The sequence below is a fragment of the Phaethon lepturus genome, unplaced genomic scaffold, assembly GCF_000687285.1.
Source record: "Phaethon lepturus isolate BGI_N335 unplaced genomic scaffold, ASM68728v1 scaffold15334, whole genome shotgun sequence".
NCBI classification, from domain to species: Eukaryota; Metazoa; Chordata; class Aves; order Phaethontiformes; family Phaethontidae; genus Phaethon; species Phaethon lepturus.
The window spans coordinates 135566-151537 of NW_010537119.1; the positions used below are offsets into that span (position 1 = coordinate 135566).

At 47.6% G+C, this 15972-nt stretch overlaps 1 protein-coding gene across 1 annotated transcript in view; it reads left to right on the plus strand.

Annotated features, from left to right (window-relative positions):
- The window catches only part of LOC104620232 (rho guanine nucleotide exchange factor 9), a gene marked incomplete at both ends in the record, with an annotated part of 21810 nt that extends 6302 nt beyond the window's left edge, over positions 1 to 15508 (plus strand). Inside the window, 3 exons of the mRNA XM_010286385.1 lie at positions 5631 to 5822; positions 12637 to 12816; positions 15276 to 15508. Of these exons, the coding sequence (XP_010284687.1) occupies positions 5631 to 5822; positions 12637 to 12816; positions 15276 to 15508 (605 nt within the window). The remainder of the gene's footprint in view (positions 1 to 5630; positions 5823 to 12636; positions 12817 to 15275) is intronic.
- Positions 15509 to 15972: the final 464 nt, after the last annotated feature.

Here is a 15972-nt window from a genome sequence, read left to right on the forward strand (position 1 = left end):
GAAAAGAGAAGGTATCGAAGAGCCTGTGACCTGGAAGGAAGTGAAGGATGGTGAGGCTGGAGCCAGATTACAGAAGGAAAAATTCAGGCTGTGTGAGAAAACAGTGGTAGGACCACAGGAGGGAAAAACAACTTGCTTCAACTGACTTTGCTTCTACTGCTAGATGTCCTATTCCTCATCCTGGAAGAGGATACAGGGAGGCGATGGTCTGTGTTTCCCAGCAAACAGCATCCCAACCACAGTCCCACGTTTGCCCTGTGCTGCAGAAGGGCAGGGAGGCTGGGGCTGGCGGGGGCGGCTGCTGCGGGGACAGGCAGCATCCCTGCGCCTGCCAGGTCCTCGCCTCCTCTCCGAAGGCAGGGAGGGGAGAAGCATCTGCTCCTGGGCATTTGTAGAGCCCAGGGCAGTCTGTGCTTCCTCCTGAGGAAGAAGGGAGAGAGCGGCTGTGCCCGGATCACTGGATTGACTTGCAGAGACTGATGTTGTTTTACTTATGCAAAGCTCTGCACCATAAGCCCTACTTTATTGCAAATAAGCAAGTGATCTTTTTAATCCAGTGTGGAGTCCAGCAGAGCGTGCATATAATACAGCGCGTGCGGCTGAAAGCCAGGGCACAGCACTAGCTAACCACCAGCTTACAGAAGAAGGGAGAGGGGGCAAACCCGGCGGCTCACGGAGCAGCTCTGCTGAGCGGGGCAGCGTGGCGAGGTGGGTAAAATAGTCCCGAGGCTCTGTGCTGCAGCTGATTTCTGTGGGGTTGTTGGAGTCTCCTACGCTCCCTTGCAGTTGTTGCAGGGCTAGTGACGCTGCGATACCACCGTCGGGTACCGGATCTTGGTGAAGGTCGGGCTGCGCACGCTGGTATTTGTTGTAAAGTCACTGGTGAGCAGAGATTCAGTGGAATGGCAACAGCTCTCTGGAAGGATCTGCCTGTATCGTTAGTCTGCCACATTATTTAATTGTGAGCTAGAATCCAGGATGGCACATTATCTGCTAGTTTTGTCCTTGTGAATATCCAGTGGAAGGAGATTAATAATCCAGATGGCTGGTAAAATGTTTGTTTTATCCTGCTTTCTGGTTATTATGAGACTATCGGCCCTCAGTGCCTATTCAAGTAAAATGCCCTCTCTATACAGTGTATGCATTCAGCAGTCTAAATATATAATAATTACAGGTCAGCTAATGTTGGAACGGTGCCATTTGGTGATTTTATGTGCCATTTGGGTATAGCTGCAAATTGATACATCGCATTTCTACAGATTTTATATAAATCACATATAATATTAACTAGCACAACGAAATGATCGGCATGCTCTGGCTCCCAGAACTGGGTCTTTAGGCAAAAGGGGCTTTTTTTATTTGACTGTTTTACTTCTATCTGCCTCTGCAAATTATTATGTTCTGCAGGAGCTGGTCATGACTTTCTAATTAGGGTTGAATTTTCAAGAAGGACTATGAGCCTCATGATAAGCCTGTTCTTCTCCACATGTAGGGTGGCCTTTCAGTGTGACTTAGGTCTAGAATTATGTAACTTGCATTTTTTCTTCCTATAGTTTTTCTTGGCTTCTTTTAATTAATTCTCTAATATAAAGCATTTGAAATAGTTCTTAAGGCAGGCATCCTTGTTTGGCATGCTGGACCTTTTTAATGGTGTGGGCGAGACGCACACAGTGCCGTATTATTTCAGAGCCCACGCTTTTTTGCATTCTAGAGGTGTTTAAAAAGGCACTGAAGGCTGATTTATTATTGTAGGGTTGTTGATTGCTGAACAGCTGTTATCATTTACTCTTAAAAAAAAAAAAAAGTGGGATTGGATGCAGTAGTTCAGGCTGGTATCCCAGACCGCCGTCGGTGCCAAGCCACAGCCCCGAGTTGCTGAGGAGGACAGGACAGGACCTTAGAGACACTTCTTGAAACCCAAGTGAGCAGCAGAGCTGACGGACTGCCAGGGAACCCCAGTCCCATCTCTGCTCGGTGAGGAGCCCCACGGGAGCTTCACAGGGCTGGTAGCCACCTCCTGAGCAGGGAAGATTGGGGAGATGAGGTGAAACTGGGAGAAAACTAGAGTTTTGACGTTTCTTTTGTAAAAAAAGAGGTATTTGCACTGAGAGGGAGGTACGTCTGTGCACTTGTGTCCAGTGCATGTTGGAGAAGCTGGGGAAGGGGGAGCCCTTTTTCCGTTAGTGGCGTCTCAGCTGTTATCCGAGGTCAGGCATTTCGGGCAGGAGAGCATTTTTGAGAGAATCGTGTGTGTCTAAAACGTAGCGAGCACCCTACTTACAGGCGACTGTGGCCTGGGCTAAACTAGGAACCTTTGCAGCATTGTCTAAATCGACTAAATATGACATTTAATAAGTTACTGGGGAAAAAACAGTGCCCCTCCCAGTTTGCCTCTTCCACCTTACGGTTGCCTGCAGCACGGCATCCTCGCGGTTTGAGCGAGCAGGTCAGTGAAGCGGAGAGGAGCTGGCTTGGGGGGGTGTTGGGTCAGAGGACACAATTAACGCTTTCGGTGCGACCTTCCCTTGCGCCGGCGCAGCAGGCACAGCCCAAGAGGGTTTGAGAGCTGAAGTTACAAAACCAGCCATGCTGCATCAGACCAAAGGTCCGTCTAGCCCGATTGTTGCTCACAGATGAGTACAAGAGTGTGGTCAGCCCTCAGTGATGCATTTAAGCCTATATTTCGAAGTATGTACGAGCTTTTCCGTGCCCTCCGTTTCAACATCTGTCAACCTCAAAAATATTCATGAAAAATCGCATTGGTAAGGTAGATTATCCCTTTTTGTAGATGGGGAAAGCCTCCACCAGTTTAAGTGGTTGGCCCAAGGTCAGCAGCAGAGCTGCCAAGGTACCTCATCTTTTGTAAGTCATGGTCCAAACTTCAAAAGATCCCTGGAAGAATGATCCTCGCTTGAATTACGGAGAAATTTAGAGTTTAAGGCAGAAAGCAGGAGTGTTTGAACGGCGCAGTGGGATTAGTCCTTTCAGCAGTTGAGGCTGGAGAGCACGGGGTGGAAGGCCCATTCGGCTTCCTCTGTTACCGATAAAGTTGTTGTATTTGTTTTTAATCTAAAGCAGAAGTCATCTAGACTAGAACTGTAATTTTTTTCCTTTTGGGAACATGAATGCTGCAGGAAGGAGCAAAAATTTCATTAAGGAATAAAGCAGGACTCCTGAGATTCCCAGATGTGGAAGTAGGGAGTGTTCCTGCAGCGCACAAAAGGCAGACCAAATTCTGAGGTTTTCAGAAATCATGAAAGTTCGCAAGCTTGCTGTTTGCCTTAGAGTTTCAAAACTCTTCTAGGATTCATGCTTTCAGGCTTGCCCTCACCCTCCATTACTATGATTAGCTCTTTCCTGCTTTATTTTTTAAATGAAACAAATTGTTGTCCGAACTGGCATAGCTGGACCTGGCTGGGGTCAGTGCTGCAGCACCCAGGGCTGCTCGTCCTGAGGACCAGCCCTGCTTTGACCGCAGCCGAGCCGCCCTGGGTGCTGCCAGTGCCGCAGGACCGCGCGGCCGCACCCCTTGCCCCTGGAGCGCATCACGACGTAAGGAACGAGAGCCGACAGCCGCATTCGCCGGGTTTCACTTCTGCTCTGTCACCTAAGACGTTAAATTGACTCCCGGCTGCGCTGTCTTGGGGAAAGGTTACGAAGCCTTTGTGCTTCGAGTTTGGCTCCTTCGTGTAACGGGAGCAGCGCTGAGGTGGCAGGAGGGGTTATTTCACCTCCTTGGCAGGCTTTGGCGCGTCGCTCTGGTCTCCTGATGCGCAAAAGGAGGCCCCATGTTGGCAACGCGGGGTCGGGCACAGGCAGGAGATGGCGTGGGCAGAGCAGGCAGGACGCCCGGGTCCATCCTGGCTCTGCCCCTCGCTCTTCCAGGCGAACGGTCTGCACCGGGTTTCCTGCCCGGAAGGGTGCCTGGCGCTGCCGGGACACGGCGTGAGCACAGCCTGGGGTCAGCAGCTCTCTGCAACGCTCAGCATGGGGTCGATGTCCCCTGTGGGTCCTGCCCCACTGCCGGCAAAGAGGACTTTGACTTGTCTTGTCATTTAAACAGCCATTGCTGCCCCACACGCTGTCCTCTGAAGTCCCTGCTAGGTCCCGGACACAGGGCGCAGTCGTGGGCAGGGTGAAAAGTCCATCTTTTTATTGCTTTGCGGCTTTTTTAATCCCCTAAGTTTGCAGCGTCATTCTGCTAGAGAAGAGATGGGTTTTCTTGAAAAATCTTGGCTTCTTGGCCTTTATAACTTGCTGTAGGATGACAAAACGTGGGAGCTGTAAGAAGTGGTTTAGCAAAACACAGTATTGGTTAGGAAAGCAGAGAAAGAGCATGGGCAGGTTTAGGTTTTTTACTTTACTAATTTACAGGAACTCAGCCCTATAAAATCTGTTTAAAACTGAACTTAAGCTAAATAATGGGAAAGTATTTAAAACGATTAACACTGAAAAGACGACTGAAAGATCAGGTTAACGATGCAGTTTGTTTTCCATACGCCACGCTGTTTGTGTGGACAGCTTTACTGTTTATAGGTAGATGTATTTTTATGTTTGAAAGTCTCCAGTATCTGGGGCTTTAAATGCTGAGGAGAAAAGTTGCTTCATTTACGTAACAACTTAGGTGATCTGTGTACGATAGCAGTATTTCTGTCTGGTTCAAGCTTTATTTAATGTTAATTTACAAACTAGGCTGAGCCCAATTTGAGTCGATTATAGCTATTTTAAGCAGGTTTTATTATGGGAAAAAGGTAGCAAAAGAAGGCACTTGATCCGTATGTCGCGTGCAGAGCACAGCCTTGTTCAGGGACACGGAGACAGGAGGCAGCGTTATCTTTTCGTTTGCGAGGTCAATGTATGTTTTTTATTTGATGGTGGAAGGAAAATTCAGTGTGCTGAAAATGCAGCGATCCTTTTTCATTGCTTTTTGCAATTTGTTCCAATTTAGAGTATTCAATGCTCAGGGCTGCTTGGTACCCCGTCCAAAGCTGCCCTCAGCCCCCCCAGGTTTTAGGAGACTTATTCAGCCGGTCTGATCTCAGTGCGGTTTAGGGATCACGATCTTAGGATGCTGAGATAGGGCATTTGCCGGAGCGAGAAAGGCTCTTCATGTGAAATGATGAGGAAAGCTCCTGTGAAATGAAAATCAATGCTCATTCACAAATCCTGGCCTGGAAAGTTTAGGGAAAACTCAGCGGAAAACTCAGCGCCAACTGGGCTGATGTTCACATTCATTCAGGCTTCTGAACCAGATGTATCTTGACTTTCCTAAATCAGTCACCTGTAAAGGGCTTATCTCTCCTCCCAGAGGTTTCTTCCTGTTGGGACAGACCCCAGCTGATGGTGTGCGGGAACTGGGACGAGCAGTGCTTCACACTAGTAACTGCAGTTTTCTTTAGGTTGGTCTGGTTTATGTATTTACATCTTGGTTCAGAGCACTTGACAGCATCCAACAGTCCAGGTACCCTTTCACGTGATTATTTTATATTTGGGATCGAAACTGTCAACACTTGAAATCCCTTTGCTTAGGAGAGGAGCTCGGCAGTGTGCGGGGAACCATTCTGGTTCACTCGTCGGCTTCCTGATGTGTTCCTGAATAAACCTGTTGCTCTTCCCTCTTGTCCTCGCAGCTATGGGTAAACCAAGAAGATGGAGTGGAGGAGGGAACCAGCGATGTGCAGAATGGCCATTTGGATCCAAGCGCCGACTGCCTCTGTCTCGGCAGGACCGTTCAGAACCGAGACCAGATGAGAGCCAACGTCATCAATGAAATCATGAGCACGGAGCGCCACTACATCAAGCACCTCAAGGACATTTGCGAGGTACATGGAGGTTGTGACGGTGGGGTACTGCCGCAGGACATGCGATGGGCTGTGAAGAGCTCAGGACTGGGTTTGTTCTTGGGTGATGGGGGAAAAAGATGCTGTGTGTTTTGAGTACTGGTCTAATAGAGGAGCAGCATCTGTCAATAAGTATTGATACTTCTGAGAATCTTCTGCGGGATCTGATAATTACCTTTAGTTTGTATTAACTAAAAGTACAATTTTTCTGAGCTTTTTCCCATACCTCTGACTAAAAAATGATGAGGTTGAGATCCTTCAAGCAGTCCTCTTAATTAAAACCCAATGCCATCTACTTTTGAACTTGTGATTGAGGAAATTAGGTTGTAATTAAACCAATCAGTTACCCATTTCATCTGTGTCTTTTACATTGGGTTCACAATTTCCCCTGGCTCAGGATGGCCCTCATTTGCCTTTTCCTATGGTAAGACTGAGAGCAAAGTGTTTTCACCATGGGAAATGAAATGTGTTAACGTTTATCCAGTGTAAGGGAACTGGCGAGCAAATGAACTTTGGTGACTGACCCCTGACATCCTCAACTTGGTTTGTTTTATGTTACAGTTAACCCCTACAACCCCTTACTGCCCTGCAGCGTACAGAATTAGTGCCACAAGCGAAGCCCGAAGTGCAGTGCGTGCGGTACTGGGTGTCTGGAAAGGAGAATGCATAGCTGCGCCGGAGAGTGTTGCAGGACAGCTTGGGCGATGTGTGTAGAGCATATACTTGTCGCTAAGAGGCAGAAGTTTGTTAGCACTAAAATCAAAGTCTGTGGCTTTCAGTTCATCCCTCTGAGTGTTTAGGATTTCGCGAGCCTGTGCCCAGTCTTTGCAGAGTCAATGTGCTGAAGCCCCTTGTGAATTCTGCTTAGAAGAATGTCTTCCTCCCCTCATACTTGCTACTTCTCTATTGACAAGGCAAAACAGCCATCCAAAAAGCATCTATGACACTTTTTAAACATGGAAGAGTCTTGGGATTTCAATTTGGAAACAAATGAGCTTAATTTCGCTGTGCTATTTCAGTCAGAGGGCTTTGCATTGAAGAAGGGAAGAACTGCAGGAACTTTTCCACATATTGTTTCTTCTGCATTTGTACTTTTCTGTTGAAAAACTAAATAAACCTTAACTTGCATTTCTCAACCATGTCACCATGCTTTTGCCAAATCAGATTCTCAGGAGGGTACAGATAGGTATAGCTTCAGTGAAATCTGTGGGGTAGTGCTCATTTACAGCACCTAATGATATGTGCTGGATATGAGAGAGATCTCGAAGGCTCTTGCCTTGCTCTGTATGATGCAAAATGGTATTGAGGGGATAAATCCAGGTAGAGCACCAGGAAGTGATTCAGCTGCCCCTCTTAAAGAAGGAGGAGAACTGAAATGGCATTCTTATCTGCAAAATGATGGGCTGCCCCTTGCTGGGGAGAGCCTCGTTGTGCTCAGTTTAATCAGAGCAATCCATTTGCCTCGAGAAGGCTTGGAGACAGCTCAGTCATCCCAGGCGTTTCGGCATAGCATGACGTGACTGTTTCTGTTTGCGCATGAGAGGAGCGGGGCTGGAGATGGAGAGACGCGGGCCGGCTTGAGCTGCTCCCAGCGCGACTGGATGAATTTGTACAGAGGCGTTATTTGTGCCGAAGAACGAGTAGACACCAGACAACTGCTGATGAGGTGCAGAAGTGCTGTTGACAGTGGCAAATTCCCCTTTTCCCTTTGCTCTTTCTTTTACGGTGTCAGGACAAACGGCAGCGATATGAGGTATTGGAGGGGATGAAGGAGGAGGCCTGGCTGGGTGGCAAAGGCTGAACCTGATTTAGTACTGAGTTTAGCAGTGTGTAGTTATACTCTTGTTGCTGAGCTATAATAAATAACAAATCCTAATACCAGCGAGGCACCTTAACAGGTGGGTTGTTATCAGAGGACCGTAGCCCCTGCTAGGTGATTAAGAGCCCTCCAATTGCTCTTTTTCTGCTTCAGGATGTATTTCTATTACCTGCTACTATGTTATTATACACCATGTTATTATTCATAATACCCATGGCACTAGTCCTGCCAAGTCAGGAGCTCACAAGCTGGCCAGCACCAGAATGAAAATTACCTGCGCAAGCCAAGACCTGCGTGAAGCATCTGGCTTGGAGGGGAATTCCTCGTCACGGCAAAGCCATACTGCCCTGATGACTGCTGCTGTTGTGCCCTTGCTTAGAGTATAAAGGACTGGCTGCTGCTTGGTGAAACCGTTTTGTGAAGATTTTTATTACAGGTAAAATGTGGAGTTTTCCCTGGCCTGCATTATTAGGAGTGGATGGATCATTATTCTGACATGTCACCAGAAAGAAAGAAAAAATAATTTAGCCTTAAGAAAATATCCAGCAATAGGAATTTCAGGCTTAGCGATTAGAGTTTAGAAAAATAATAAGCTACTGAAAACTAGGCTTTTGTAACGGGTAGCCGTAGCCAGCTTGACTGGCAGGCAGTGCTGCTCACTCGCTGTCCTGTAAAGCACCACATATATGCGTGATCACCTCCAGGCATGACAAGATACGCCCCTCCACCTGGGGTTTGGTCCTGGGGGGATGCCGGAGGGCGCAGGGTCTGTCCGTGACGTGGCACCAGTGGCAGAGCAGCCGAGGCGCTCGGTCGCGACGGCTGCCTCCGTGAGAGCAGAGGGCCAGGAAGGTGGCTGGAGCGGGAGCGCAGGTGGAAGAATGAGACGCAGGAAGGCTACGAAAAGCAGGGTGCCGTGCTTTGAGAAATGAGCAGGATTTGGACCAGCATATGGATTAGGAGAACAAGGCTAAATTTAAAGAGGTGTTCGAGGGAGAAGTGACAGAGCTTGGACAGGAACAGTGAGGCATGTGGGAGATCAAAGGAAACCTCCGTATTATGAGTAATTTGGGGGTGGGAGGTTAGAAAGGCCAGCCAACTTCCAGTGCTGCGTTTTGCTGTTTTCCAAGTAATTTCCCTTTGGATTTATTTTTTAATGATATTGACTGGATTCCACCTAAGCTTTGCTTTGGTGCCAGGGCAGCTCTGAGTGCCGCGTGGAAAACATCCCCATTGCATCTTAGGGTGTCAAGCTGAGTCTGTTGTGCAGGGCTGATGGGACAACTTTTCACGTGGTCTGGATGGCGTTAGCCTCACTCATTCTCAGAGATGGATAAAACCCACTTTTTTTGTACTGCCTCAGAGCGAAGCAGCATAAAACCTTCTTGGCAGCAATGTGTCCCTCCTTCAGAGGACCACATCTGAGGAGCTGCTGGCCCCTTTGTGTGAACAGTTTCTTATCCATGGGCACCAGACTGAACGGCAACTCTGAAGAAAGCTCTTTGCATCAATGGGAGTATATATACACTATATAGGTATTCCCCAATGTGCAATTTGTAGCTGTCTTTCACAGCCTGCTTGTGCACACCTTCTTCTGGTTTGGAGCTGGCTGCTTCTTGCCCATTTGAGGAACAGGCTTGTGTTCCTGCAGGGCCTTATTTTATATTTTAGGTGGGCCCCGGTGCAATCACAGTGCCTGACATTCAATGCTTGCTGTGGACCAGTAATTGAGTAAGTGCTTGAGAGTCCTGACTGCCTGGGACCAGACAAGGCTCTAGTTTGCCTTTTCAATTCAAACGTCTCAACTTTGTTCTTGGGCTTATTCTTGATACGTGCATATCAGCGCAACGCTCACCTGGGTGCTATAAACACTGCTCTAGAGAAAGGTGTTTTTATAGTCCAAATGGTGCTGGTCCGGTCTGAGGGATGGTCTACTGGGCAGTGTAGACAGGCCCCAAACTGGCTCGGAGATGGAAAGAAACTGGGGTATCATCACAACTGCCTTTGAAGTTATAGCCTGCTATCGTGCCTGTGGCTATCATCTCCTCATTCTCTCCTTCACCTTGCTCTCAGCCGGACAAGAAGGAGGATGGATGGATCGGCCACTTCTCCTGGCTGTCTCTGAACCCACTCTGGGGTGGAGAAAACTTAGCACTTAACCTCCCGCAAGTGCTTTCCAACTTTGACCTATACTTCAGGGACTACATGGAAAAGTACTTTAAAGAGAGACAGTCTGACAGCTATTTTTAGGTATTCATTGAGGAAAACACTCTCCAACATCTGCTCATCAGTCAGCTATCCCTTCTCTGAGCAAACCTGACGGGATGAGCAGAAGGAAGATGACATTGTTTTATGTAACAGAAGTAAATTTACTGGAAAAACTATGCAGCAGCCTTCTAGCTGGCTCTTGCTGCATATTTATATATATCTATATTTTATATATATAATATGTGTAGTATATATAAATCTTCAGTCTCCCCTTTGCTGGCTTGTGCTGGAAACCAACCATCCAAACGCACAAGCTGGAGAGAGGATAACGCTTGGGAACTCCATGTGTTCTTTTATTTTCCCCATGGTTTTTTAGGTGCCTGTACAGAAATGTGCTGCTTCAGCTTCTGTGAAACACGTGACTCGGGCAAAGTGATGAACCAGCGCAGGGAGGACAGGGAATATTCAAGACGGTAGTCGCAGCCAATAGCAACCCCAGGGCTGAAAGATGTTCACGTAAATCACCCAGTGACTGATTTCACAGAACAGTAGGCGAGAGGGGAGGCTGGCTTGCAGGCAGCCTGCAGCGTGCAGCGGGGCAAAGGTTCTAACACAAACGGCTTGCGGCAGTCGTTCGGCGCTGCTAGCATCAAAGCCAGTGTCGAAAAGAGCCTGGCCTTGTGGGCAGGTGCACATCTCTTTTCTTTTCTTTTTTTTTTTTTTTTTTTGAAAGCTGCTCTGAGATCAGCAAGTAAACATGAAAAGCAGTATGGAAATATATTCTGCATTATTCCTTGCTAATTTGAATTTTTATTTGCCCTGCAACTCTCTTGCGACGTGGGAATCAGCCTGCTCCCATTCCTCCTGGCCTTGAAAAATGAGAGAGGGAAACCCAGAGAAATGAGTCATCAAGGAGCTCCTGGAAGAAGAGAGACCTAGATTTAGTAAATGCAGAATGTATTCCATAACCCACGCTTCCCAGCTGAAAAAGCCAGCAAATTCAGGGTAATGGCGTCCTTCTAGCTAAGCTGGACATCGCAGACGTTGGTTCTTTGCCAGGTCGGCCAAAGTTGCATTTATCATTCATCTCTTTGAAGTTCTCCCCCCAGGAACCACATGGTGAGGCTGAAGGGCAGTTTATTACAGCGTTCCAATAGTTCGCATTGTGGACCAGCAGCTGTGTGTCACCAGCTGGCGGTTCGTCTGTGTGACTAAGCAGCTAGAGTTCCCAAATATAGCCATTCAACTGGAGCTGTTGGCATTTTTTCCCTTCTTTTTTTTTCCTCTTCCGGTATAATAAAGGCAGGCAAAGTCATCGCACAATGACCCCCGTGTTACTTCTTTTCAGTCAAGAGGCTGCAGTCCAGACCAGGCCAGCGTAGCACCTGATACTTGGCCTTGCGAAGTTCCTAGTTTAAATCGTCCAGACAGGCGAAGCACGGCGGGGATGACGTGGTTTGCTCAATGTCACACAGGTCGGTGGCAGAGCCAGAAATTCAGCCCAGGCTTCCAGAGCCTCCATGTGTCACCCCGTCCCCTGGACCACATGTGCTTCAGGCAAGTGTGTTTGAAGAAGTCCTTGTGGTGCAGCCGGAACCGGGATGGCGAGTTCATGGATAAGGCAGGGTCAGCAAAACAGGGAGGCAGACAGAACTCGATGTGTTACGCTTTTTGCCAGAGTATCGACCCACTCGGTCTTTAGGTCAGGAGGCCTTCAGAGCAGTGCTTGCCTACCGATTTGTGTTCGTATGATGTCCAGCTAGGCTCAGGCTCAGTACCAACGGGTACCACGGGCAGACGCAGAATAAGCGAGGAGGATCTTTTTATTATTGCACTCACTGGACAACAGTCCTCCCACTTTTGTTTCAGACTCAGGAACATGAATAATGGGGAGGATAAACCACGTTGCCTTCCAAGTCAGGGAATGCTTCAAGAGTGTTTTCCTTCAGCATTCCACTTGGTGCTGAAACGGTTAGGATGGCTACGTCCTCCATACCCTCTTCCTAGGCCAAGGGCATGCAACCACACATTAATAGAGTATTTCTCAGCATGATTATCAGCTTCCTTGTCCTGATTGCCATGGCTAAAAGGAGAAATCAGAGTGGGCCTGATTTCAGATCAAACAGCCGCTCACAGCTTTCTCTGTAATGCCATGCGCCACTGAAGAGGACATGGAAGCAGCAAGGTTTGCAGGAGCTACCCTGGACATTGCAAGGCAGTGATTTTTGAAGGAACAGGCATATAATACTGTAACAGACCGCTTTGGGGCAATCAGACAAATTCTGCTGTTCTCTGCTGCACGGGCAGGGACAGAGCCATTTCAGGCTCTACTGGTTGAGATTCCTGGGGAACTTTCCATTTGCAAAACTGCTTCATGCAAAATCCCGAGGGACGTCGAGGCAGAACCCAGCACTGTCCTCCCAGCGCACTGTACACACGCTGTCTCCAGCACCTCCCGATGCAGTCTGTGAAGCCCTGTGCAGACTGGGTCCGGCATGTCCTTAGCAAGGGCGGTGCTGTGGGTCTGCTGTAGGTTGCAGTGGGAACAACAGTTGCAGATGAGATGTTGTCTGTCAAAAACAAGGACTCGTAGTGTTTCAAGACGTGTTTTGCGTATTGTATGCTTATTCATAAACAGGAGTTGATGGAGACCGTCATGTCGTAATAAGTGGATTTTTTACTTACTCCCTTCTTCAAGAATAATCTGGGAGCAGCCTCAGTATAAGCGTTTGGGTTATTTTATGGATTGTTCTTTCTTACTCCTTACAGGGTTACTTAAAGCAGTGCCGGAAGAGGAGGGATATGTTCAGTGATGAACAGCTAAAGATCATCTTTGGTAACATTGAAGATATCTACAGATTTCAGATGGCTTTTGTCCGGGACTTGGAAAAACAGTACAACAACGAGGACCCCCATCTCAGTGAAATTGGACCATGTTTCCTTGAACACGTAAGTTAATTTGGCATTTTTGTTTGGGAGTTTTGGGATTGGTTTGGGGGCTTGGGGGCAGCAGGGGGGTAGCAGAAAAAGTCAGAAGGCAGGAACCCCTCGGAATAACTTTTGTGCATCAATACTGTTCTAGTTACCTATCAGGGACTACTCTGTGGCCATCCATTTACTTCGTGAGGCATAGAGAAGGGAGAATTTGAAGTGAAGCATATAGTTGGATAACCCTCCAGTACCTTTGAATCCCAACACCTTTTCACATCCACCCTTAATCACGTTATGTAGGTGCGATGTCCCTCACCTACTCCCCATGTTCTTTTGCTCTTCAGAATATGACTTAAACCCACTCACAGGCCATCCTAATCAGGTCATGGATAACCAAAAGGTTGGAAGAGGTAAGAGAGTCCAGAGAAGTAAAAAGAGGCCTTAGTTGTGCATTACACAAAAAAAGTAGAGGAGGGCAATTGATAGAGTATTGGGCTGTTCGCTGTGGCACCGACATGCCCTTGCAAAGGATGAAAAACCCAGGCAGCTTCAGTTGCCTTCCCTTCAGTTGCAGAGCTGTCGGGCTGGCTGGGGAGGTGCCAGCTTGAGCCTCTTGCTGCCCGGGTGGCAGCAGGGCAGCAGATACTCGCTCACGCTCGGTGCACACTGAACGGGACATTTTAGCTGATACAGTCCTGGAGGCTTTTGCCCATCCCATCGTACTGTTACATAAGCCATGTACTACAGGAGCTGATAAATTGGCCAGTGTTGTAAATATGTCAGGAAATGTCAAGAAAATTATAGAGCTGCAGTTCTAGGCTTTCCTTTAGGGAGAATGAAGCGCTGTATCAAAGCTTACGTATGAGGTGCTCCAACCCGGGATGCAAATCCTGTACTGTGTTACCTCATTACTTACAGTCAGGGCTGAGCTGGCAACAATTCACTTCTTATTAGAGAAATTTCTGATAGACATCCATGAAACTTCAGCGGGGCATCCCTAAAAAGGTTCACAGCATCTCTTAAGCATCATTGGTCTTCCAATTGAAAAGCAAGTTTCTTTTTGAGAGGTTGCATGGTGGTGTTAACATTGCTCATTTTTATCAGAGCCTGCAATCTCTGCTGCTTGCTTCCAAAGCAGCATCATATTCCACCTCTGTGCTAAAAAGATGTAGGAAATCTTGGTGAGAATCAGGAGCTAAAATTTCATGTCTTGAGGCTGTGCTGTCAATTCATTTATAATGACAACACTAAGAATTACTACCATTTTTTGGAGGAATATCTGACACTTATCTGTCATCAGATAGGGACTGAAAGCTGCCTACTAAACTCCTAATAAATTATCACTGTTTAGCCATTTGGGGAAACTGAGGATCAGGGAATTAAGGACATTACACGGATTGCAAAGCATCTTGTTCCTCATCTGCTTCAGGAAGAGAGGTGTCACCACTTGGCTCTTGGTCAGCTGTGGGGATGGGAAAGGAACCAGGCTCCTCTGTTCCCAGAAAGGCGGGTTATTTGGGCCCTTATGGGACTGAGAAATAAGAATTGCTGGTCAAGTGTATTTTTTAAAAAAGGAATCTGTCCTTTCTGTAATTTGTAAGGCATCAGCCACAACCTGACGTAGCATCTCAGGCTGTTGCCCTGCAACACCTGGTCTTATATCTGGGCTGTCTCCACTACAGTCTTAATACTGGGCAGTCAGTTTGTGTCTGTCGCTCCCTTCCAGTGTAATCTTTCTTGGACCTTTTGTCTGCCTTGTTCATGTGGCCCACAGGAATCAAGCCTGAGTTAAGGGTGATGAACTGCCATGGCCCCATCTGTGGTCCGTGAAGGCAGAAAAAGGGAGATCCCAATAAAATTACCACAAAAAAGCTTGTTAGACCAGTGCAAATGGTGGGTGGGCACACGTGTGAGTGGGGTTTTTTTCCCTGTGTTTGTTTTTCCAGTCTTTGCTGTTTTCTGGCTCTCTGGTCCTGGGGAAGTCCACACAGTGGTGGATGCTGTGGATTCCCTGTTGGTAAAGGGAATTTCAAATATACCCAGCTCCTAAACACTTGCCAGGTGCTTCATGATCTTTTAGGGAAACAACAGGGTTGTCATCTTGTATTACTAAAGGCCAGAGCTGCGTGTGGTTCTCCCTATAGCTTTTATAAAGAAAATTCCACTGCACAATTTGAAACCGAGAACACCCACAGCACTGCTCAGGGGTTCGCTTTAACACGCCCTGTACCTAGAGAGACCTCAGCAGTGTGTCAGTATGCAGGTGTCCCTCTGCCTCCCTTTTCCCCCAGAGCAACCATGCAGCACCTCCAAGCAGGAAAAGTACCCTAGGATCAGTCCTTCCTCCTCCTGCTTGGGGTATTCTGTCTTGTTTAGTCGTAGTGTGTTCTTGTTGGCGAGTCGGGTGGTTGACTGCTCGCAGCACTTGTCTGACGCGCTCCCCTCTGTGCCCATCCCTTTTCTCCTGCCTCTCACAGCAAGACGGCTTCTGGATCTATTCGGAGTACTGTAACAATCATTTGGACGCATGCATGGAGCTTTCCAAGCTGATGAAAGATAGCAGGTACCAGCATTTCTTCGAAGCGTGTCGTCTATTGCAGCAGATGATTGATATTGCCATAGACGGTTTCCTTCTGACGCCAGTGCAGAAGATCTGCAAATACCCCCTGCAGCTCGCAGAGCTACTGAAGTACACCGCGCAGGATCACAGGTACGCCGGTCTCTTGTTAGATGGGAGGATTTTGCTCGCTGCTTCTTTACATGGCCCCTGCCCGCACACAGGGCTTGGGGTTTTTCTGTCCAGCTCTTCTCTTCATGACATCTTGTATAAATTGAAGCAGGGCAAAGGTTCAGCAGACAGTTAGAAAGCTCCTCAAAGCGCTGATTCTCAATGGAGCCAAACTCATCTCTGTTATAATCAGACAGGTGAACTAATTACCCTTGGATGTACTTTCTGATGCTACCGGTTATGCAAGAAAAATTACCTAATTAGCATTCAGTGGTCAGAAAGGCTCGTTGCTTTATCCTGAAGAGGACCTCCGCACGTAGCAAGTAGGGGGCCAGGATCCGCAACTCAAACCTGAATATGCTCGGATTTGGGGAGAATTCAGAACCTGCTCTGCTTTTCAACCTGATGCCATCTCTGATTTTGCCATTGGATTTAGGTTCAGAGGA